The sequence below is a fragment of the Rissa tridactyla genome, chromosome 1, assembly GCF_028500815.1.
Source record: "Rissa tridactyla isolate bRisTri1 chromosome 1, bRisTri1.patW.cur.20221130, whole genome shotgun sequence".
NCBI lineage: Eukaryota > Metazoa > Chordata > Aves > Charadriiformes > Laridae > Rissa > Rissa tridactyla.
In genome coordinates this window covers 36,527,942-36,553,935 of record NC_071466.1, presented here as the reverse complement: position 1 = coordinate 36,553,935, position 25,994 = coordinate 36,527,942, and the positions used below count along the sequence as shown (strand labels likewise).

General features: G+C 37.3%; 1 protein-coding gene across 1 annotated transcript in view; it reads right to left on the bottom strand.

The window, feature by feature from the left end:
• VWA8 (von Willebrand factor A domain containing 8) overlaps positions 1-25,994 on the bottom strand; it is a 196,884-nt gene that overhangs the window by 138,419 nt on the left and 32,471 nt on the right. The window contains exons 5-13 of the mRNA XM_054190234.1: positions 20,522-20,689; positions 18,368-18,532; positions 17,873-17,922; positions 17,434-17,542; positions 14,394-14,498; positions 8,328-8,459; positions 6,172-6,306; positions 6,013-6,090; positions 430-590 (exon numbers count right to left, since the gene is read on the bottom strand). Coding sequence (XP_054046209.1) covers positions 430-590; positions 6,013-6,090; positions 6,172-6,306; positions 8,328-8,459; positions 14,394-14,498; positions 17,434-17,542; positions 17,873-17,922; positions 18,368-18,532; positions 20,522-20,689 — 1,103 coding nt within the window. The remainder of the gene's footprint in view (positions 1-429; positions 591-6,012; positions 6,091-6,171; positions 6,307-8,327; positions 8,460-14,393; positions 14,499-17,433; positions 17,543-17,872; positions 17,923-18,367; positions 18,533-20,521; positions 20,690-25,994) is intronic.

Genomic DNA, 25,994 nt, shown 5'->3' with positions numbered 1-25,994 from the left:
GAGTTCTTTGCAATCAATATAAAGTATGCTTTTACATGTAATGATCACATTTTATTTAGAAGCAGAATGCAAAGTCTTTTAAACATTTTGTGACATTTTGCATTTTCAAATCATTGCGCAAATATTACTAATTTTTAGATTTCATAAGTTTAGAGTAAAATATAGCTCATTCTTCAATTGAGACTCACATTCTGTATTTACGAAGAGTTGGAACTTCCAATATTATTACAGATTTACCAAGAACATGAAAGAATTGCTTCTGCTTTTAAATATGTAAAGACTGAACATTACATATTCTATGAAACTTCAACGCTCAGCTTATTTTTAGAGTGTTCTTGAAGTTACAAAGCCATATTCACCAGAAGGAACTTAATTTCTCGGTATGCGTGTGTTCCACAAACAGATCACGTGCACCCAACTTATCCTGACCTTTGAAGTACAGCTAGAGTGCCAGGGTTAATTCGATGAATGCCATCAAGAATAACAAGTTTTCCTTCCAGGGCAGCAGTAACAAGTGGTGATGGTCTCCAAGCAGTGTCTCCATTAGGAAGAGTGTATCTTTGCTGCAGCAAATCTCTAGCCGTCATATCCTGTGATTATCAATTCATCAGAAGAATATATTTATGCTCTGTTTTCTTCATCTACAAATACATGCTTTCTCCTTAAAAAACTGCATTCTGGTTTTCCTGAGCATATAGCCAAAGAATATTATCAGGAAATCTTCAATTACTTTTCCAAAGAGTATTAGAAATACACATACGAATCTACAGACACACACACACACACACACAATGTTAAACAGTCTTTGGAAGTTCTAGACTTGCCAGTACCACCTCTTTGAAAACAGAACAAAAGCCTTTTTTTTTTTCCCCCCACACTTAAACCTAACGCAAGCATATGACAACTTGTACACAGCTTTGTGTACAGAAGAGGGCAGCAATTTACACCTGGAACAAACAGGAGTCATTTATTTCATATAGAAGTAGTCACCTAAAAGAGCAAAGATTTCATCATTAATCTTGAACACAAACCAGCATGACATCCCACCCCTCAGCAGGAAAACACAGTGGAAGCATCAGAGAATAAAGCACAGAGTAAGGAAAAAAGCCAGTACCGTACAAAATATCAAAAGTATATAGCGTATCACATAATAATACTTAAGGGATAAATCAAAACCAATGGCAAAATCTAGCATATCTTCCAGCACGCATATTTCAGATGCTCCATTATAACAGGTAAGCACTACAGCAACAAAGACGTAATAGCCATTTTGTAACCTGGAAGATGAAATTCCTTCCTTAAGCTGTGCTGTGAACACAACTTAACCTAAAAGCAGATGAGAAAAATACTTTCTATTGTAGCTGTAGCTTTTGCATATGTCCTTTTCACAACTATAAACCCTTTGAACTTTACAGAACAAAAATAGAACACATTACGTCATATGCGCTGAATCATTTCCTCTTTTTACATTTCCTTAAAAGCCTTAAAATAACAGGACAAAGTCTGGTTCCTTCAGCGCTTCCACATTTGTATAATTTAAAGCCTCACATTCAAATCCACAAAACCAGACCGTATTTTTGTTGTTGTGTTTCTGTTTTTTTACTGCTGTGTTTGCTCTTTTCTATTTTATTAATGAATTAAACTAAAACCTGAACGTGAAACATTTTGATCAAAGCCAGAGAAAAAAATGCGTTTAGGACTTGCATCAGAAGTGTGCATTCGGTAGCTAGTACATGCCGTATAACTGACTATTTAACTAACACACCTTGCGACAATTCACCTCCAGAGGAATGAAACAAGGTACAGTACGAATTGATCGGGAGCCTAGTACACTATATAGAATGTCCCTCCACGATTCTAAAAACCACTTGAGAACCACGCATTGATTTTCTGAAGGCAAACTCAGAAGTGTGTTTTGCTGCAAGACGTTTTCTGAAATATAAATGTTTATATCGTTTAAATTTAAATGGTTGAACGATATTCAATGTAGTGATGCATTAAAAAGAAGTATCATTCACTAACACCCATGCAGTTTCTGTAAGGGATTTGTTTTATGGCTAAGTACCTGCCCAGTGATTTATTGTTTCTATTTACTTACTCTAAACCAATTTTTAGTATACGATATTAACTATATACATTATGAGATACAGTGTTATAATACTCTAAACACTAAAAATCCCTCCCTTTGGAGGGGAGATAATAGAAACACATGCATTAAATTCCCCCCCCCCCCCGCCTTATTTTGGGCAAAGCAATGGCAACATTATATTGCTTTGTGAAACAAAATGCTTATTTTAATTTGTAACAGTCATTGTAACTTAGATGTTTTACATTGTGTTGTTTATTTTCCACAATACCTTGTACCCAGGAAAAAAGAAGTTTAGGAGAGAAAACAAGTAGGGTAATTTCCATTTCACCCCCTTTAGCAACGATGGCAATACAAGCCTTCAACCTAGCCATTTTCCATGGCTCACAGTGATAATCATGTTCTTGGCGATTATGAGGCAAAAAACCTACGTTTCCTGCTTTTCATGCCAATTTGGACTCGTATTTTGTTAGTATTTCTCAAATAAAAAATTGGAAGGAATTTCTAAAGAAAAATTATGAGGTCATGCAAAAAAAAAAAAAAGAAAGAAAAAGAAATCCTAGAAACAAAACCCTCACAATAAACAAACATTAGCGATTGTGCTTAAAAGACTATTTTTGCTGGGGAAGGAGCAAGTTGATGCAAAACTCTTTTAACATCACTTTGAATATTGTTTCCCCCACCCCCCAAAACTCAGGGTGGGGGGGTGGGGTGGGAAATGCTTTATCTTAAACAATTTAAAACAAAAGCTCCCTAAAGACAGTCCACAAAGAACTAGCTGGCTGCTGCTTCTCATTTGCTGTTGCTTAACTGCATTAAAAGACAACATAAAAACAAACCTTTCCTAATCAGGATGAATTTCCTTTGTCAGCAATTTGCCTACATGGAATTACATATAATGAGAACTCCATATAATGATGTCAGATATCACAAACGAGACAGGAATCATTCTCTGAGTCAACTGTTAGTATAAGAGATGATCTATGCGCTCAAAAGGTTTGGGAACCCTCAGTTTAGGTAAATTTGATTCTCATCTCACAACATAAAAGCTTTTGGAGGTGTTTTTTTCTGTGAAATCAATATAAAAGCTATGCTTTTTCATACTATTCAAACCCTTGAATCAACTTCAGAAGGAAAGAATGATGAAGCAAATAATAAAACTAAAAGTAAACATTACATATATTAAAAAAAAAATCTAAGAATTCATTCCTTCACAGAGCTTGAAGAAAAACAGTACTATTGCTTCAGACCAAGGATAAGTCCCCCACTACTGATTTTTGTGCCTGCAGAAATTATTGGAAAATAAAAATGAACCATAGGACAAATAAAAGCCTCCTTAATTTTAGAAATGGATTTAGGACAATATGGTGTGTCTCTCAAAAAATCAAAGACGCACTTTTGTGAACCAAAGTAGAAAAATCTGCTAAATGTACAGCATTACCAAACTTCTCATTGACTTCACTGCTGAATTACTGTACAAATTAATACATTTAACATTGGACTGTCATTAAATTACTCTATTACTTTGCTATGCAAAGCCCCTAATATGTTATTACATATTTTAAGAAAAACATTTAAAAATTTATCAGAGGATGTATAGCTCAGCTACGTTCAATAATTTTTTTATACACTGCTTCTGGTAAAAACTTTTGAGATTATGTAAGATATTGTACATAGTAAATATCTATATGTATAGATACACACATGGATCTTACCTCGACTTGTCTACACAGGAATTTATAGTGAACAACGAGCTCAGAAACAGTCATTTATTTGCCTTAGCGATACTGTTTGATATCGCCAAAAAGCCTCTCTATAAAAACCCTCTGCCCTTTGAACTTGATCAAACCCTGCTGAAACCAAAGGAAAGGTTCGCTTCAGTGGGAAATATTTCAAACCCATGGCCTAGATTTCATTTCTGTAGGCATTACAGATCCCCTCTGAAAGACAGATGTTTGCTGAATAACTAATTTAATTGTCAGCTCTTCTCATGTGTCTCCAAAAAGGAAGTCCTCTGCTCCTATTCGTTGAAGCCCTACTAATTAAAGGTAGGATGTTGAAAAACAGCGGCCATGTTTTTAACCAAATAATTGGCTAATTTTGCTGCTGAGTGCCCAATACTGTATTACGTGCAACAAAATAAGGGCTAGGGTGTGCCGGTCCTTCAGCAGGTTTGTCAAGCTACAAAAGTTATTTTCCTGGGATGATTTAAAAATATGTTTACAGTGACAAGTGCAGAGAAAAGTATGCAGGCTAGATGGACACATTCAGTTCTGGCTCAGAAAATACACACTTATCTTAATATACCACTGTACAGAAGGTAATAGGCGCTGCTGGGAATCCAGGTGTACTACTATGAATGCAACATTGCACTGATGAGGCCATGTAGCTTTGGGACCCAGATCTGCTCACACCTGGTCATGTTAAAGCATAAAAAAAAGGCACAATTCATCTGTCTGACTCCATCTATGCAGACACAACTTCAGAGTCTGTGCCTTTATATCAGCTGAAGCCACACAGCGGGAAGGAAAAGCAGTGGGATCCTGTCTGGGGAGGTTCTCAATCATGCAAGAAAACATAAAATGGACTGGCTTTCTTTTTTCATCATCAGTAATATTTCTGTTTTCTATTTTCCCTCACTTTTTGTCTGTTTCAACCCTTCAACCTCACCACCCATTTCTGTCAGCGTCTCTGTCTCACCACATGCCATTGCGCTTCCAAATCAGCTGCCACTGCCATTTTTCCTTTGGAGGTCTCCATGCTTCATGGGAAAAATTTAAACAAGCAAAGGGATGGAAGAAATACCAATATATTGTATTAAATCTGATGCTAGTGTTCCCCTGCAGCATTGCCAATTATCCCTTACAGCTGTAAATCCTGTGGTATTTGGTGCATTTTGACTCACAAGGTCATGGGAGACTCTGGACTTCAGATTCTATTTGAGAGTGTTTTCATTCCTCAAGGTTATGGAGAAAAACACCCCTTCCATGTGTGATCCCTACTGTGAAAAGCTAGCAAATTAATTCATTCTACTTTTTAATCTGGTAATTTTTCAGTTAGGTTACAGGCATGAGGTGTGAGGTTCAGTTAGGTATGAGCCTGGAGTGTATTAAGATCTAAGACTGACAATTCTTTCCAAACACGTACTGAGTGACCACTGACTATTGGAGATCACTGTTAAGCATGACAGACCTTGGGGCCTTCCATAATAATAAAAAAATTGTGTTGATAATGGAGAATTCCATTATAAGATTGAACAGTATACGGACAACCAAAATAAAGGGAAGACAAAAGGTCTTCCGGAGGCATTCAACATGCATGAATTACAAGCGGTCACCATGCTGACCTACAGCCAGGAAACATACTTCAAAAGGGGAAAAAAAAAATTCAAAAAGGAGAAGACACAAAAGACAAAGTTTTCTTTATGACACTCAGTCATGCCAAACCACAGAATGAGTTGTCACTTCTCTGCAACTAGGAGAAAGACCACTGTGTTAAACTATTTTCCTTACATTTAATTTAGATTACCTCCCTTTCACATTCACAATGAAGTTAATAAAATCAAAGGAAAGCCGTATCAGGCCTAGTTTATATGTAATAACATTGTACTATCTATACCGCTGCACAGTACTCCCTCTGTTTAGACCTACAATAAGAAGACATTTTAGATGATTATTCTAACAGAGAGAGTAAAAAATGCTCGATAAGGATCAGAAAAATTTGCTATCTTTGAAATCTTCACTATCCTGTATTTTTTTTAACCCATATCGGTGATTATCAGTGATTTTAAAAGCTGCAGCTGTATATGAACATATCTCACAGCTTTTAAAATCACTGAGAGAAAGAAAATACACAAAGAATCGACATCTGTGTATTATACTTTGGATCATATTTAAAGCATGATCATCAGCAGATAGTTTACTTACCTGGTACAGCATGATGGGTTCTATGCTGTATCCCAGCATATCAGCAAACTCCTTAGCAATAACTGTTTTGCCACAGCCCTAAAGAGATGAAAAATAAGAACTAGATTACATTCTAAAGGAACATGGGGAAGGAGGGAGAAAAGAAGTTTAAGCGCTTACTTTTCCTCCAATTAAACACATATCTTTAACCATATGGGATTGCACCATTTCTGCCAGCAATTGATCATGACTGGAAGTCCTTATGAAAGTATCTGATCGAGGATGCTTTCTTAATGGCCCAGTCCCAGCTGGAACCTACAGGAAAAAAACCAAAAATACAAAAATTCTAAATAAGCTATACTGTCGTAACTCTAGGATTTGTGGAGACTGGGTTACACTTCTCCAAAACTATTGTAATATTTTGCTGATGACTGTCATCCGTCAAACCTAAATCTTTCACTAAAAAAAAAATAAAAAAATTAAATCATGTAATTTCTAATGGAAAACCTCTTTCACAACCTCCTTGAAAAAAAATAACAAAATGTGAATGAATTCGATTACAGCATTGGGGCCTGTAAAGAACTTGAGGCTGTTTGTGCTAGAAATAAAATACGAAAATCATCAATATTTATTGCTCATCAGAGGAACATGGAGAAGGAAGATCAGTTTGTATTGTGAAAATCTGAAGGAGCTGCTTTGACTAGAACTTTGGAGAGTTTCAATTATTCCCCACGTTAAGTCACTTGCTTTATTTCCACTTCCCATCCTACTCTCAGAACTGTTTGATTTGTGAACTACTTATGCCCTCCTGTTCTCAAAGACATTCTGCAGATGTATTTTCAGAAGGTATCACCTGCATGTCAAACGAGAGTAAAAATCTTCCCCTCAGAAAGAGTTGAATCAGGTCTCTACAGACTCACATTTTTCTGACAAATTCCTATTTGCTGCTGTTCCCCTTTTCACTTCGTCATGGTACAAACTCTCTGAGGATATTCTTCACTGACAGCAGCCCTGCTGAGAAGGGCTCGGGGGTGCTGGTGGACGACAAGCTCAACATGAGCCAATAATGTGTTCTCAAAGCCGAGAAAGCCAGCCATATCCCAGGCTGCAACAAAAGAAGCGTGACCAGCAGGTTGAGGGAGGTGATGCTGGCCCTCTACTCCGCTCTCATGAGACCCCACCTGGAGCACTGCGTCCAGCCCTGGGGCCCTCAAAATAAGAAGGACATGGACCTGTTGAGCAGGTCCAGAGGAGGGCCACAAAAATGATCAGAGGGCTGGAGAACGTCCTCTGAGGACAGGCTGAGAGAGTTTGAGTTGTTCAGTCTGGAGAAGAGAAGGCTGCGGGGAGACCTTATTGCTGCCTTTCAGTATTAAACGCGGCCTGTAAGAAAGATGGGGACAAACTTTTTAGCAGGGCCTGTTGCAATAGGATGAGGGGTAACGGCTTTGAATTACAAGAGGGAAGATTTAGACTAGAGAGAAGGAAGAAATGTTTTATGATGAGGGTGGTGAAACGCCAGCACAGGTTGCCCAGAGAGGTGGTAGATGCCCCATCCCTGGAAATATTGAAGGTCATGTTGGACGGGGCTCTGAGCAACCTCATCTAGTTGAAGATGTCCCTGTTCATTGCAGGGGGGTTGGACTAGATGACCTTTAAAGTTCCCTTCCCACCCAAACTATTCTATGATTCACCAATGTTAATATGATCTTTCTCTGACTCACACTAATTCACCTTCTTTACAGACTCTCTAGACTCTCCAAATTCAACATTAACTTAAAATTCTCAGATCAGCATCTGTTTCCTGAATAAGACCTGATTTCACCACCTAGCAGGTCATAAACTTCATTGGAAGAAACTCAAACTAATCATGTTTGATGTGATTACTTTTGTTCTATTTTCCCAACATCCTGTGTCGGAACATTACCAAGCACTCATTAGATTTTATTTTAAGTGTAGACAGACTATTGTTTTTATTAAAAGAAAAAGGGAAAGCAGCACCAAGAGTATAACAAGTACTCTCTGCTAATCCAATAAAAAAATAGGAAATTTATGGGCTTTTCTTTCATCCATTCTTTAGCATTTCTTTTAACACAATAAACTTAAATGAATCACATGTAGCAAAGTATGAGTTTATCTAGAAATAAAATCTTGTGTATCTGTAACATTTCAGTACCTAAATGTTTTTCTAATAAATATTATGTGTTACTCTTACAAAAAATATTCAATGCAAATGACTTTTAGTGTTAAATATAAGTGTCAAATTCTTGATGAAATGAAAGAAAGTTAGTGATATCTAAAACCACATATAGTTTGATGAATATATAAATTCATACCTGGAATGTCACTTCTTTTTTACCAATCTGGACAGTTACATCAGCCTTGAAGGGTTTGTTTCCATGTACACTTTCTACTTTTGTAATCCTTCTGGGAAGCAAGTGGCTTTCTGAATCTTGAAGCTCAAAACGCTGTAGAATTAGGAGGTGGGGAAAATTAATTATTAAATACAGCTGTTTTTTAAAACTGTTCCTTCTGAAAACAAGGCCAGAAGCATATTCAAGATTAATTGCTTGTGAAGTCCTAAATCCATTTACTTCAACTTTTACTTCATATACGTACGTCCACATTCTCAACAGACTATATATTTTACATTTAAAACAAAAGCAAAAATAGCATATACCATCTACTTATTCTGACTGTAGTACAGTAAAGTGAAAATGTCATACAGTGACTATGACAAGTCTTAGCCTGACAGACCAAAATAATAAGAGAAAACGGATGATGGCCTTTAGCATGTGTAATAATAGATCACCTGTCTCTGCAGGTCATTATAACCAATTGCAGATTTAAACATCTGGCTACCAATAAAAACAGCCATCAAACATTATGTTTACTTAGCTCCACAGCTTTATTGTACAATGAAAATTGAGGACAACCTGTACAAATTAAGCCTTCAGCATCTTCTGGGTATATTAAGGACAAAAAAACCAGGACATTTGTCTTCCCAATCCTCTTTTGAGCATTACACACTATTTTATGCTGTATATAGAAAGCATGAAAACCATTTAAAAAATCCTGTAAAAATTCTATTTTGTCGGAGAAGGGGAAGTCATATCAGGGGGTTTATGTACAAAAAATGCCACTAACTGAAATTACTGAAACCATAGAGCCACTTTATTCAATAGAGTGAAAGCTGAGTAAACAAGAGGAAAAGGAGTATTATGCAACTCCTTATAATTCTTAGAAAAAAAAGGTTTTTTTAAACAGATGTCACAAATGTAAAATAATTCTTAAAAAGCATGTAGCTTTATTACTACTAGGATTCAGAGCACCATCTATTAAAGTTTAGAAAGAAAACTGAGATGCATTCATCCAAATGCTTTGGCTCTTCATCACTTTGTAAATTCCCATTCTGGAACAAAAGCCTTCAAAAATTTCATGTTTAGACGTGAATTTAAGATAAATGAGCTTTAGTAAAGGACTGCACCAAATTATATTCTTATTGTAACAGCTGAGTCCACTTCAGATACCATTACACATTTAAACAACAACAGAGGACAGGAATGCCTACTGAGTAGTATCTCAAACTATGATTCTAAGAAATGCTCCAACTATGATTCTGTGAAATGAACTGCAGATGTTCTCACTCTTATGTTCATTAGCAAATTGTAATATACTTACTAAGTCAACGGCATCTTGGATAGGGCCTAAGCTGCTCGTACACAAAATTGCAAACTGCTTGTACACTAAAATCCCTTATTCGGATACCAACAGAAGAAAATAACTATGAGCGAGCAAGAAGATTATCTACACCAGCAGCCTATGTAGCAAACAAGGAAGATTCGGATACAGCAGCAGCACACCTTGTAGATGAAGGTCTTGGGAGTCTAAAATATTTAAGGTGGTTTTTTGGTTTGTTTGGTTTGTGGTTTTTTCCCTGTTGTTGAGGGTCCTCCAGATAGCTTTTTACACCCCAAATTAGGACAGTGAAAGAGGACTGTCTATCTCTGTGCAGATTCTTACTGAATTTATGCAATTTGAATTCATCACATGTAAGCATGGAGATGCTGCTGAACTGGATAATTTAGTAATTAAACAAGGTAGCACACTTATATCTGGTCAAACAAGAAAACCATTTGTGGCTTTCAGAGTAAGACAGATCTCTTTGATGCAACTCTTTATTTAGAATTATGATAGCTAGATATGGAATTAGAGGGTGGCATGAAGTGGATATACAACCCATTAAACATACTTAAACATGGCCTGAGCCAGAAGCAACTTCCTCTATACAAAGTCCAAGTTGATAGCTGCAAAGGAAAAAATATTTGTGGCTTGAAAGGGCAACTATTGAGCACATTCAGTAGCAGAAAATTTGGGAGATGCTTGGAGAGCTAGAAGTGGGCAGCCTCATTGCCTCAGACTCAAGAGGAAAGAAAAAAGAAAAGACTAGACACCAAAAACAAGGGAAGAGGTTTGGCAGTCTATAATCAGCAGGCCACATACTGCATGCCTAGTAACACATGAGAAAAGGTTGTAAAAAAACTGTAAAATAGGAAGGGAAGGAATTCTGACCACTTGGAAGTATCTAATGATCAGTAGTGTCTCAGCATGGAAACTGCAAAGAATACGCTGGTGATCCAGCTGGTCAAAGGAACAGAGATTAAATGAGATGTATTAGCAGATAACCACTCTGCCAAACCCACAAGACAGCTAAGCTATCCAAAAGAGGCATCCAAAAGCAACTGATCTTTCTTGAAGATTCTCTGCATGGGAAGGGAAGAGAATTTTTCAAGAAACAAGAGGACTGAACTGCTTCACAAGAAGTGAAATATGACCTGCAACTGCAAAACGAGATACATAGATGAAGTCTGACGGACAGATTCCGCTACAATGGTATGTATTGGCACTAAAGGCATTCATTAATGCAAACCCTCAAAGATTATAAATTACTTTGGGGGGAATAAAAGGGAAACAAATCCTTTCTGAGGCCAATGTTTGCAACAGAAACATCTTAGAAGCGAACAGAATTGTCTAGACAAGAAAGAAGATTCCAGTTCTCTGAACTATTAGCCCACTCTCTATGAGAGAGTGCCCATGTAATCTGAAGATTCCATATCGCAAAGCAGGGAAACAGTTTTCAAAGATGAGTTCAGCTAAGTTTAAAGTGGGGGTGCAAATAATACAAAAATGAGTCAAAGGGAACAAACAAGCTTTTATTTGATAGATCAAGATAGTAAGCACATAATTAATCCAGGCATGAAAAAAACGAAGAAAAATTCTAGAAGAGTCTTAAAGCAAAACTAAACACTTGGATAGTAGGATGACAGGGACTTGCTCATTTATTAAGACAAATCTGATCTATATGTTGTTTCTGAAAACTGATGGGAAGATTCTCTTGATTAGAAGGTTTAAAAAAAAAAGTAGATTTTTCTAACACTGCGGGAAAAAGGCACACAAAAGGCATGTGAGGATTAAAAAGGCAAACCCAAAATCTCTGATGAATCTGAAGTAAAATACTAAAAGCTTATGGAACAATGAAGAAATAAGCAGAGAACAGCTGGAGTCCCTTATGAACCATCAAACACCCTAAATGAAGGTGACCAGTTTTATAAATGCCTATCAATAGTATACAGGACAGAAAACTTCAATACTGTGGGAGACATCATATGTGCTTAAGCTTATTGTTTGGGAATGTTTAACTGGAGGCTATTTTCCTTGAAAGCAGTGATTTCTCCATATCTAAATCTTCTAGAGAAAAAGCTTAAATAAAATCTTAATTTTTGTAATCATATTTCATATGTTCATCTGTCAAAATAATTTGTTATGCCAATATTTCATGATTACATGATTTCATGATTACAGAATAATTATAAAGCCCATAATTCATACTTTCCTTTGCAAGGTCTTCTAAGTTTTAAGATCTTCTTTAAGAATTAGAATAGAAATTGATGGTTTCCGAAGTGTAGAAACTTCAAATGTTAAGAAGACGTTAAGAAGTGATTCAGTTCACACAAGTTAACCCATCAATTGCAAATACACTTCAAGTATTTATTTTTTCAACTCTCAATACCTACCAGTATTGTAGTAATTCCTAACTGTATTCTGTCACACAGAGAGAAGTATTAGTGGCAAAAATTAGCTGGACATTCTTTGGAAATCTGTAGGAAGGTAGAGTAAGAAATCACCTTGTTTCTGCCAGACTCCTTTCCTTCACATTTCTTATCAAACGGAAAAAAAAATATTTCTTATCCATATTTAATACAGTTAAGGCACTGCTATTACTAAAATACCATTATAAACAGAAGTTCCTCAGTACAACCAGTTATTTTCTATATTTCTTAAGGTTCATTGCTTAACAAGATTTGCTGTGTGCAAATAGAATAAAATTCCAAATAGGATTATATAGAATCACAGAATCATTTAGGTTGGAAAAGACCTTTAAAATCACCAAGTCCAAGTATTAACCCAACACTGCCATGTTACCACTAAACCATGTCCCTCAGCACCACACCTACACGTCTTTTAAATACCTCCAGGGATGGTGACTCCACCACTTCCCTGAGCAGCCTGTTCCAATGCTTGACAACCCTTTTGGTGAAGAAATTTTTCCTAATATCCATCCTAAACCTCCCCTGGTGCAACTTGAGGCTGTTCCCTCTTGTCCTATCGCTTGTTACTTGGGAGAGGAGACCGACACCCTCCTCGCTACAACCTCCTTTCAGGGAGTTGTAAATGTACTTGGTGACATAATAGGACAAGTTCGTATAAGTAGTGAAGAGGAACAGTATAAAAAAAAAAAAGAAAATAAACACAGAAAAATGTAAATGATAGGGAGGTATTTAAAAGTAGATAATCATTGAGAAAGAACATTTTACTAGTCAAATCTTACACATGAAGAAAAAGCATGCACATCACATAAAATTCAATAAAAGAAATGGAAAATGGTGGAAGCTGATGGTACTGAACATAAAGACATTCACCACCTGTAACTGACAGGGGAAACGAAATGACACAAAGGATTTAAAATAAAAGCATATTAAGAACAGAAGTGACTGTTACTGCTCTGTTAACAGATAGAAGTCTGTATTTCCACCTTGAAATGGTTCTTACGGGTAACTGCAGTCACCCTGACATGTGATGGAAGCGCAAACACAGCATGACACAATCAATCTAGATTTCTGAAGCTTCCTGGAATAACGTCTCAACACAGGCGCTGGACTGGCTAGGCAGGGGCGAATGCACAGACAACTCCTGCTATTCACAAACAAGGAGCAATCGGTTGTGGATGTGGCAATCAAGGACATCCTTGGCTGTTAGCAACCATGAAATAATGGAGTTCAAAATCCTGAAGGGGAGTGATGAAGGCAAGTAACATCGACTACAGATCCTGGATTTCAGGCAAGATTGCCTTCTTCAGGGAAGTGGCATGTAGGACCCAACAGGAGGCAGCTTTGAAGGTTCATGAAAGCTAGCAGGTCATTCAGGAAAACCTCCTTCAAATGCGAGGACTGTCCATATCAAAACTCAGGAAGACAAGTAGGAGACCAGACTGGTTAAACAGGGAATACAGGGCTGAGTTGCAATGCAAAAAGGCAGTATATGGAAGGCAACAGCAGGGATGGTCTACAAATGTTTCCCTGACGCATAGGCTTGGTTTTAGGAAAAACAAATATTCACCAGCTACAACGTTGGTTATTTCTAAGTATGCACATACAAATAACTTTTATTTTTCAGGTCTGAAAGAGCTGGGTAAGACGCTCTAGGTCTTGAATGTTAATTTTCAAAAACATACATAACTCCTCCAACATACTCAAAAATGAAAGCAAGCCAGCACTGTGCTAAAGTTTTAAAAGGATAAATGGAATAACCCAGCATAATTATAGGCTTTATAAGCTATTATTAAACACGGACAAAACAACAAAACATATCTGACCAACAACAAGCAACAAAAGGTTAACACAGACCAAAACCAGAGACTAATACAGTCTATAATCATGCTATACTGAATGTATTTTGTGCATGTGATCTCTATTGTCATTTTAGTACCTCCTCTTAAAAGTCAAATGCCCGAGGTATTTTTTAAGCTTTTCACTACCTTAACCACGTAAGTAGCTTCTTCCAAGTTAATTACCCACTTATATAATTAGAGTTTTTCTGTAGTCTTGAACGGAGGACTAAATATTCTACAGAACATAGAGGTTTCAGCTTTCCCTATAATGAAATCTACTAGCTTATTAAATTTGCTTTTAAAATCCTGTTTTAGCATCAGAAATAATGTACCATTTAGTTTACTTGAGAGTTTGGGGTTTTTTTGCAGAAGTAGTGAAGTAACATTAGTCAGAACTACTGTCATAATCCATCACTCCCTGGAATTATAATATATATATATGTGCGATACTTACTTTTAATGCGTCTTTGACTGCAGTCTTGCCTTCCTTTCCGAGGAAAACATTATAGGGGTAAAGCCGGTCAATAATATGCTGGACTGACATCATAGGAAAGGTATCCTAATTCAAATTAAAAAATACAAATTAAAAAAACCCGATTGGCTCATTCGATCATCCAACTATTAACCTGAAAAATCTTATATAGCACTGAACTTAAAATAAAACTGTAAGGGCAATATACAAATGACCATTACATGCAGTATTCAATCGAATACCAGAACAGACACTTCTCAGGTGCAAATAATTATAATACAAATGTCTAAAGTAGATTAGAAGAACTATATCCTAAAATTTACTTTATTTCCCCTGCATAAACGGAAGCTACAATGACTGCAACCTAAAGACATTTAAGGTCAGGAGAGACAAATCCCACTGCAGGTAGCTGAGTTTCATACTAATATTAGAAAAGAATCAATATGACAAGAAATCTGTATTACAATGATGATCATTTCATTCACAGCAATTTCTAGTATTTATTTTAGATTCTATTACATTGTACAGATTCTACTTAAATCAATTCCTAGAAATTTCTGAACGGTTTGATCAACATTGTTTTGTTTTGAAATGAGTTACTAAGTATGCTTTCTACACACAATTGAAAACCACTTTTGGGGTTTTTTTTATACTATCTCCTTGTTAGTTTTAAATACTAACTCTTTTGTCAGTTGCTGCCTGAACCAGACAAAGATTCAATTATTTTTCCCCAGTAACAGAGAAAGAAATGGAAATGCATTTAGGAATACTCAAGAAACATATACATAAAGCCTTTCATGAGGGAAAAAAGTGTTTCAAAACCCCTAAAGTACTGCTTGATTGGTTGGTTTACAAGCCTCGCAAATTTTTAAGGACTGCTTGTGCGTACCACTACTGAAAAACCGTCAATGGACTGGCACTACTTTTTTAAGCCTTCATCAAAGTAAGTTAAAAGTAAATAATGTAATTCAAATAAAATCAACTGATTTTCAGCTATACTCTTTAATTTACATAGGCACCAAACTGAAAGAAGAGTTGTTTAGAAATGAAATCAGGAGATGCATATTTTATGAAATGCATAATTCAATTCATACATATAATCAGTAATACTATTTATAATGTTCCATATTAAAAAAAGATCAGTAAAAATAAACCATTTAAGACACTGTAGTAAATGTACTGCTTAAAGGATCAGGGAGCCCTTTATTGCATTTTAAAAGCCCTCTGTCTATATATAAAGACACAACATATAATTTGTCCACATTATCTCAAATTAATAATAATTATAATGGCGTATATGAAATTAGCCTCTTCAGAACAGCACCCTATTAAAAATTCTCCTTTTCATCAGGCAGGAGTTTTTGACCCAAGAAATACATTTTGGGACTGTGTGAATCCATGATAGAAGACAAGAAGATGATCATTACAACGCATTCCCTCCACACTTTTAAACAGTTAAATCAACCAAGCTAGAAGTAGAGGATGGCAGTGACACAGTATGCGAAGGAAAAATGCTATAGCTAGAACCTCTGAGAACACTTGGCTTAGGAAACCAAGTGATTAAAACTAATTCTAAAAGAAACAGTCCTTGTCTACCTAAAAAAGACACTGTCATACAATGATAACACTTCACATTCTCTAATGTAAAATAAAATGCTTCCTTCATTCCACAGTTTAGATAATAGCTTAGGGCTCATTTTCTTTCCATTACTCTGAAAGCCATCTGGCATTCATTTAAAAATAATTTTTCACTACAGGGCTCAAAGAATAAAGTTGCAATTTATTTTAAAATCCAACATGTGCGTCTTTTCTAAAGCCTTCCGAATACCGTTTCATTTCTCTGAACTTGAATTTTAATCACTTCTTAACATCTGATGTAGTATCACAAATTCAGAAAAAAAATTATGTCTGCCAGTATCCAGCACAACTAAGGGGACCGAGCACCACGGTAACACAAGTAATTGGTATGGTTTAATGTATATAATCCAATAAAATATGTAGAAGTAATCTGCCATTGAGCAGCACCATAGGTAAAATGATTGTACAGGAGGCACAACAGAGAATTATCCTGAGCCCTTTTCACAGACACCTGCACCTTGGAGAGAGGGTTTGAGAAGCTGTCCTGATATTTTACCCTCTTGGGTTGATCACATCCTCCCACATGCAAAAGGGCACCAGTCCCTCTCTCTCTTCATACAGATCTCATCTTCCTGACCTCCTTCAGGAAGCACCTTCTGATTTTACTTTGACTTTTTACCATGTAATTATAAAGTCCAAGGGACAAAAGCCTGTCAGGGAAAGCAGAAAGACTGACACAGCTTTAGTCCTGAGCTACCTGATCTGCCACTGTGAACTCAGCAAGTGCACAGTTGTTATATTTCCCTATGGATTGCAGCTGTCAGGAAGTATTGCATCTTCAAGTGTGCACAACCTGCATCTTCAGGTAACCCTCTATGTCTATGTTTATTCTAAATCCACCAGCCAACCCAAAGACCTAATGTAGACTTCATCTTATACAACTTAACTGTCTCCTATACCCACATTTGAATAGTTGGTTTTTTTTGTTGATTTTAGGTGTCAATGGAGAGTAATAGGTGTCTTTGTAATGCAATCAATCTGATTTACATGCATACCATTAAGTCAGAGGCACTTTTAGGCTGTGCTTTTTATTTTTCTCCACTGACTACCTCAGTGTCATCAGGTAACCTGTAGATGCCACTGAAGTCAGGTAAGATGATTTAGCAGAATAAAAACCATTATTTTGAGCACTAAGATCCATTTAATCACATCACAAATCTTTTGTCATTCCATACTTTGTCCTTCAGTATTATGCTATATACTTGGTTAAATTATCATCCAGAGACATCTGACAGGGCTTTTCTCCCTCAAACCATCCTTAGTTTTTTTGGGTTTATTTTTTAAATGTTCATGTTAATCTTCTTCAAACAGCACAAATAATCCAGATCTAATTTTGAAAAATTTTAAGCCCATACAGTTTCACAGCACATGTGTACGCACATACCAAAATCTGAACTGCAGCCGATAAGCTGTCTAACGGAAAATCTGGAAGTCCCAATGTAGAAGATTCTTGAGAACAGAGAGTTGTAGCAAAAGACAGGAGCTGAGAAATTCTGCAGAGGAAAAAAGTAATTACAGAGTTTTATACATGCTATCTATATTTAAAATACTAAAGCCTAGAAAGTTAAATACAGTACAAGATGCTGAAACTATTTCTGAGTGCAAATAAGTAAGGTGTGATTGAAGTTCTAAAGCATTAAGGATTCATTATGTGAAGGCTGCATATGAAAAGCTGTGTGAGCATACACCCACACATATTAAAAAACTTCTTCAGTTCTAGTCTCTATGCAGTGACAGAGATATAAAAATAGCACGGAATCCTGAAAGGACATCACTTTTCTTCATTCATTCCATTTTAATTTTTTTAAATTATGAAGAATTACCTCTCTGTGGAAATGTTTGATCCAATTGAATATAATAGCTGAAGATGGTCCTGAAAAAAGAACATAAAAACACAGAATAAATTAATTTGGGGATCATGCTGTGGGTCACAGCTCATGATGTATGAGGCCTCTTCTATTTGTCCCTCTAATTTAGACACGTGGAGTCTACTCGCTCCTTCCTTGACACAGAATTAATTTTATTTTATTAAAAAGAAAAAAAAAACACAAAAGAAAAACCCAACAAAAAAAAGAAAGATTATAAAATCTTTCTTTTAGGGTTATTTTGTTTTACAGAAGTTATATTTCTGCTGTAGCATTCCTTGGCAACTCTAAGCCTGCTTTTCAGGAATTTATTAGGCCCCAGTATGAAAAATACCCTTTAAGATAAATTTATTACTCAAGGATTCTTTTCAGAGGTGAGGTAAGTAAAGCATAACGTCAAAACATTAGCTCTACTCAGTACAGATACTGGAAGTCTTCTGCTAGGACACTTACCTTAAAGGGCAGATGATAAACATCTCTAGCTTGAAATCGAGAGCGAAGGGGTGGATCCAAAGGGTTACCAGAGTATTTAGGTACCGGCAGGCCCAAAGCTATCACTCGAAAATCTTCACTAACCCGAACAATCTTCCATGAATCTAACTCTGATTTTGTATGATCCTAAATTAATTAAAATAAAGCAACAAGAAGAAAAAAAAAAACACATTACATCATTAAAAACTTATGATGACTAAGGTGCACAATGACTAACAGTCCTGGTCCTTCAACCTAAATGTGGCAATGTTCTCATCTTTAATTCAGAGGAGCTAGAAAGCATTGGACTAGTCAAATTTGTGGATGGTAAACGCAAGTTTTTCCAAAATGAACGTAGATAGAATGCTTGATTAGATGCAGCTCTCAGGCGTGTAGCAATTTGACCAAAGACCCCACAGATCGCTAACACTGAAAAGGTATCAATACAACATTGTTTTCACAAAGAATAGAAAATAAACAGACCACAAAATTTATTTTATTCTAAAACATTATAAGTGGGTTACCATAAGCAAATTTTTTTCTTATTTTTTACCCTCTTACAACTGTAAAGGAGACTAAAGTCTGCATTTAAAAAGTTTCATTTACGAATTATGCTTTATTATAAGCAATAATACAGAACTAGGCTCCTTCACAAGGGCATTAATTGTCGTATTTCAGTTGTTGTCATGTAAAAGATTCATTGCATACAAAAAATGTAACCTTTAGTCTTCCCACATCACAGTTAAATCTTCCTTGAAACCATATTTAAGTACATTTCCTGCAGACCTAGATGTACAGTAATTATTCACACAGGAGAAGACAAAACGAACATTAGCTTATATAATACAATATTCCCCAAACAACAAACCAACAATATTAGATTTAGTATCGTAGCAAGAGATTTATTTAATTCATACACTATTAGCCATGTGCCTCAGGCACTCATTTTGAAACATTTCATCATCAAAAAAGTGTTAAAAAGCAAAAAAGAAAAGAGGAAGATGTTTTGCATAATTGCAACCAAATCCTGTCTAAGTTTGAATTCTCATTTTCAGTCTTTAAATACAATTACATTTTAAAAGATTACTTTTAAAATACTGTAATAATGCTTCCAACAACTGCATCTACTAATTAAACACCATCAAAATGTTTTCTGAAAAGGTATGGATCGGAAGAATTGTAACCATAGGTAAGAGGTATAGGAAATAATGCTACATTTTCAGAAATCCTTCGCATAGTTGGCAACTTCATACAATCGGGGTCAATGACAGAAGGCTTATTGCAAAATTCTTTGCTGTGCCACATGGGTCTGAATTACGTACCTAACCACAGTTAGGTACAACAGACAGGAACATGAGTGATCAGGGGTCAGGCTGTTACAAGAGACTGACAGGTACATGATCAGAAACTACAGTATGTGAAAGTAAGATGCCAAGTAGTACTGGAAACTTCTGATGAGATCTACTAATTTACTGATTATCCCCAAAAGCCTGAAAAGTATCCCCTTAAATTTCAGCAGTAGGACTCAAAGCCCCCCCAAAAAAGGAAAATGGCTAAAGTAGGTATGGCAGCAGATACTAAAATCCCATTTCCTATTAAAAAAAAATAATTCTCTAACCATTTCCTATAATTTAGATTGGCTGTTTACATATGCTTTTGTAAACTGAAGGCAAGACAATGCTGATGAATATAGCGTCACTCATCTTGACATCATTTTTTTGGTATGCGAACATTTTAAAAGCTGAGCAACAAGGCTACTGCAGTGTTGAAGCATTATCTGAATTTCATGGGAACAATTTCACCTTAAATCTCTTTTCACAAGTGGTTACTCTCACATTGTGGCTTTCACATTTTAGAAACAGGCTTCAGGCACAGTTAACATGGACTACTCTCTTTCACGTAGACAGACAAGATAGATACAATTTTTTTAAAAATTTTTTTTTTGCTGTTGTTGCAAGCAGTAGTTTGACTTCTTACATAGTTTTCACCCTGCCTATTTTATCCCATGAAACATCCCCGGAAAAACACCTTGTTGAGATTTCCCTCATTTAGCTCATACATACTCTCCCCTTCATAATGGTATTTCAGCACTATCAAGGAAAACAAAAATGGAAAATCCAAACAGCATTTTCATACCTGCAGAAGTTTGTCATAACGCTCTGCAGACATGAGAAAACGACCATCTTCAAGCTGCATTTCCCTATTCTCCAGCAAATTATTTAACACTGGCAGGACGTTCCGCTCAGCCTTCTCCAAACCCTCCAGCACCAGGATTCTGCCTTCGGTAGCCGCACGAACTGCACACTTTTCAAAAATTAAAAAAAAAAAAAATTATGATAGAAATAAACATTACACATCTCGTGAAATCCTGCTGAAAAAGGACCTCCAAGGTGCTTCCCAAAACAGCATTCATTTCTGTAAGAATCAATAAGATTGAGTAGTGATCAGGAAGAGTGACAGCTGATTGCTTTAACAGTGCTACGCACTCATGAGCTGGACTTCTATCTCCGAACTATTATAGGGACTGCCGAAACTAAGTTCCAGTACCTTGTTCTAACGGAATAAAATGTAAAACCTCGCAGACATTTTTATATGTTTTACATGTTTGCAATTATATTAAAATAGTTAGACAAAAGTCAGGTATACCTTTGGATTGCTCTGGTTATGCACCAGTGTAATTCATCCTCAGTACATTGCTCTAGTCCGACTAGAACATAGATCTATTGAAAGCAAACATGGATGATAAAAACAAAATACTGCTATAAATAATCAGACGTTAAAAACTGTGATAAAAATTAAAAGATTTAGAATTATTATTCTCTGACTGAACATGGTCTTCTCAAAGCCTGAATAAAAATGTAGCCGTTATCTTGATGATCCTCTGGAGCCTTTGGGATAGAAAGTGATTTCTTGTCTATATGTCACTTTATTAGTTTATATGTGGCTGTTTATTTAAGTGCATAACGTGGAGCCAAAATGTAAAACTAAACTCTGGTGCTGGTAATTCTGTGCAACTTTCTTGCAGTCAATGACATTCACTCAGGCAAATTAACTACACTTCATATCTAATACTCACAATTACTGTCCAGTAAAAGACTCTGAAATTCAGTACATTCTTGTCTACTTCCAATTTGCAGAAGTTTAATCAGATAATAATGGGGCAGGTTTAGGCACAGGCAACATTTAGAGGCACCAAAGAGTCTTCATTTGTATTCCTACAACATTTTAACACAATTTTAGACACAAGCACAGTTGCAAAGGCAGAACAAATGAAATCTCTTCCCAGCTTCTCTCCTATAAAATCCTACAGAAGAATCTGTCCTATGATGCTAGATGGAAATCTCTGATGAATTCAATAAGATGCCAAAAACTGGGACAGCGAGAAGAAAGGAAGATACGAGAAAGAGTAATGAAGAGGTACCACAATACAAAAATAACAATTACCTATGAAATGACAAAAGCATAAGCGTAAACTAGAAAAAAAGAATAGTTCAGCACAATGAATGAATTGCTACATGGCACAAAGCATACAACACAATCAGAGATCCATCTGAGGAGATAAAGAAGACACTACATGATAAATCTAACTAATTTAGATGTACAGCACAGAAGCAGAAATAACTACTGGCAAATCAGCTATAACCTAAGCTTTTCACATCGCTATTAAAATGGAAATAATTCCTTTATCTAATCTGGATTCAAGCAAACATTACTGAAAAAAGGCCTTCACAAATCCTGGTACATACGTCCAGATCAAGCTCCTTCTCTGAAAGACATTCTATATAACATTTTAATACCTAGCCTCATAATCAGTATCTGAGGAACCTGGAATTATCCCATTAAACAAGTAATAGTCCTCAGATTACTTCTCTTCCACAGAATCACTAATTCTTTCCAAAAGCAATCAGTATGTGAATTGATTTTTTTTATTTTTTTTTTGGTCAATTCAGGACATCATATTCTACAGGCAAAATAAAATTCCTCTCTCCTCATGCCATAGAAGTTGTACAAAGGACAAATTTTGCACTAACATTCTTCTCTAGGAAGGTCATTGGTCAAGTCAAAAATCTGCTCCAACCTGCTTGAATAGAAAACCTGAATCTCCAGTGGCCAGTCCAATACCTGGCATGAACAAAATGCTATTTTGTCTAAACGCAGTTTGGAGATACAGCCAGAATATGCTTTAACAAACAATTTATTTGCCAAGTTGGTTGGATTCTGCATATTATAAGTCTAAGAAGACTTTATGACTGAGTTTTACTAGCTAGAGGAAAATACACATTCTGTTCATATGGTTTCAAAATATTTTGAGTATCCACAGAATCTTGTTGACTCAGGTTGACACACGCACTCTAGGGATGAAGGCTTGATGAAATACCAGGCTTCCAGTATCAACACGAATCTCTTTCCTGGGCTTATACATGAAGACAATCTGCTGTAGGGGTAGACTGTGAGTATATGGAAGTATATACCAATTCTTAACTTCAAGAAAGAAGATGCTCTCCATTAGCAGTGCAATCTTGAGAAACAGCCTACGACACTCTGTTGCCTGCTGATCATTAGCTTATAGAATCAAAACGTTGAATGTACAGGGTTTCCGGTGATTGAAAACTATTTGAAGTTTTTATTCAAAATTCTATTGCTCAGTACAATGGTATTTCAAAACATATGCTACAGATGGCCTTAGCCTACCCACATGTACCTTTTATAATCAACTTCATGAATGGCTGAATGCACAATCGTGGTTTTTCTCTCCTTAAACAAAGACACCCCATAACAACAATAACACCACCACCACCTGGGTGCTAATTTACTCTGATTGGCTTTCTTCCAAATTGTGCTCCCCATATATCTTCAAAGCATATCTGAAATACTGGAAATTATCATGGAACAGTTTCGGTTGGAAGGGACCTTTAAAAGTCACCTAGTCCAATGCCCTGCAATGAGCAGGGGACATCTTCAACTAGATCAGGTTACTCAGAGCCCCATCCAACCTGACCTACAATGTTTCCAGAGATGGTGCATCTACCACTTTTCCGGGCAACCTGTGCCAGCGTTTCACCACCCTCATCATAAAACATTTCTTCCTTCTCTCTAGTCTAAATCTTCCCACTTGTAATTTAAAGCCATTACCCCTTGTCCTATCACAACAGACCCTGCTAAAAAGTTTGTCCCCATCTTTCCTGTAGGCACCCTTTAAGTACTGAAAGGCCACAATAAGGTCTCCCCAGAACCTTCTCTTCTCCGGACTGAACAACTCCAACTCTCTCAGCCTGTCCTCATAGGAGGGGTGCTCCAGCCCTCTGATCATTTTTGTGGCTCTCCTCTGCTCCAACAGGTCCATGTCTTTCCTATGCTGAGGGCTCCAGAGCTGGATGTAGTACTCCAAGTGGGGTCTCACCAGAGCAGAGCAGAGGGGCAGAATCACCTCCCTCAACCTGCTGGCCACGCTTCTTTTGATGAAGCCCAGGATAAGGTTGTCTTTCTGGTCTGCGAGCCCATTGACATCTCATGCGAATCTTTTCATCCACCAGTACCCCCAAGTCCTTCTCAGCAAGGCTACTCTCAAGCGCTTCATCCCCCAGCCTGTGTTGATACCAGAGATTGCCCCAACCCAGCTGCAGGACCCTTCACTTGGCCTTACTGAACCTCATAAAGATCACATGGGCCCACTTCTCAAGCCTGTCCAGGTACCTCTGGATGGCATCCCATCCCTCAGGCGCGTCAACCTCACCACTCAGCTTGGTGTCATCTGCAAACTTGCTGAGGGTGCACTCGATCCCATTGTTATTGATGAAGATATTGAACAGTACCAGTCCCAGTACACGGACATGAGGTTGGTCAGGCAGGACTTGCCCTTGGTGAAGCCATGCTGGCTGTCTCAAATCACCTCCCTGTCCTCCATGTGCCTTAAGCTTCAAGGAGGATCTCTTCCATGATCTTCCCAGGCACAGAGGTGAGGCTGACTGGCTGGTAGTTCCCAGGGTCCTCCTTTCTACCCTTTTTAAAAATAGGTGCAATGTTTCTCTTTTTCCAGTCAACAGAGTCTTCACCTGACTGCTGTGACTTTTCAAATATCGTGGAGAGTGGCTTGGCAACTACATCAGGCAACTCCCTCAGGACTCTGGGATGCATCTTGTCAAGTTCCATAGATTTCTGTATGTTCAGGTTCCTCTGGTGGTCACAAACCTGATCTTCTCTTAAAGTGGGAGGGCCTTTTGTCCCCCAGTCCCTGCCTTGTGGTCCGTCCACTCAAGAGCTGTGGGGAGAGTTTGCCAGTGAAGACTGAGGCAAAAAAATGGTTGACTACCTCAGCCTTCTCCTCATCTGTTGTTACCAGTTTGGCAGTCTTGCTCATCAGGGCGAGTATGCTTTCTTTGACCTTCCTTTCCTGGATGACATACCTGTAGAAGTCCTTCTAATTATTCTTTGTGTCCCTTGCCAAGTTCAGCTCCAGCTGCGCCTTGGCCTTCCTGACCCCATCCCTACACAACTGGGCAGCGCCCCTAAACTCTTCCCAGGATACCTGTCCCTGCTTCTACTGCCTGTGCATTTCCTTCTTGCCCTTCAGTTTGACTGGCAGGTCTCAACTCAGCCATGCAGGGCTTTTGCCCTCCTTTCCTGATTTCTTACACCTGGGGATCAAGAGCTCCTGCACTCTATGGAAAGCATCCTTAAAGATCTGCCAGCTCGGTCCTGCTCCCTTCCCCCTGAGGGCAGTTTCACAGGGGGTCCTATTGACTAACTCCTTGAAAAGCTGGACATTTGCTTTCTTAGACTTCAATGTTCTGACTTTACTCTTCGCCTGACCCCATATCCCTCAGGACTGCAAACTCCACCAGTGCATGATGCCTGCAGCCCAGGCTGCCTCCAATCTTGATGTCATCAATTAACTCGCTTGCATTGGTGACCATCAGATCTAGTACTGCCTCCCCTCTGGTGTGGCAACTGTTCTCCAAAATACAATGACACACAAATTGTTCTCCAAAATACAATGAAATAAACGCACAATTCATCTACCTCTGAAGTTCTTACGTTAAATTGCATAAAGTCTGCTCTTAAGACCAAAGCAGCTGCACATCCCTGGCTGAACTTGATATTCTTGCATTCTGGTTAGTAACGAGTAGTAAGTTTTTCCAATAAGCAAGGCATACCACAAGGCATCCTCTGAATCATTATTTCAGTTTTATCTGTGTATTGATGGATTGGTATGGAAACTAAGACGCATAAAAAAATAAGAGCAAGAAACGTAAGTTTGCAATCTGTCAGTGCAAATCATTTTTAAAAAATGCTTCCAAGAAACAAATCTTCATAATTCTGTAATGAAAATCTGGAAACAGCTGTGCTGCCTCCCTCTCTCACTAGCCTCATTTATTCTAAATGTTTAATACAAAACACAATTTGATGGGGGGGGTGTGGGGGGCTTATATTGTGCAACCTTCATGATAAACCTGAGATTAAAAGTATTAATTTTTGTTAAAAGGCCGAGAGGGATTTGTTAAATGTTTACTTTCAGATTTACTGTAACTGCAGCGAGGGACTATTTTGCTCATCAGAGGAGGACAGACGCTGCTGCCTCCCACTCGTGCTCCTAAGGCTCCAGGATGGT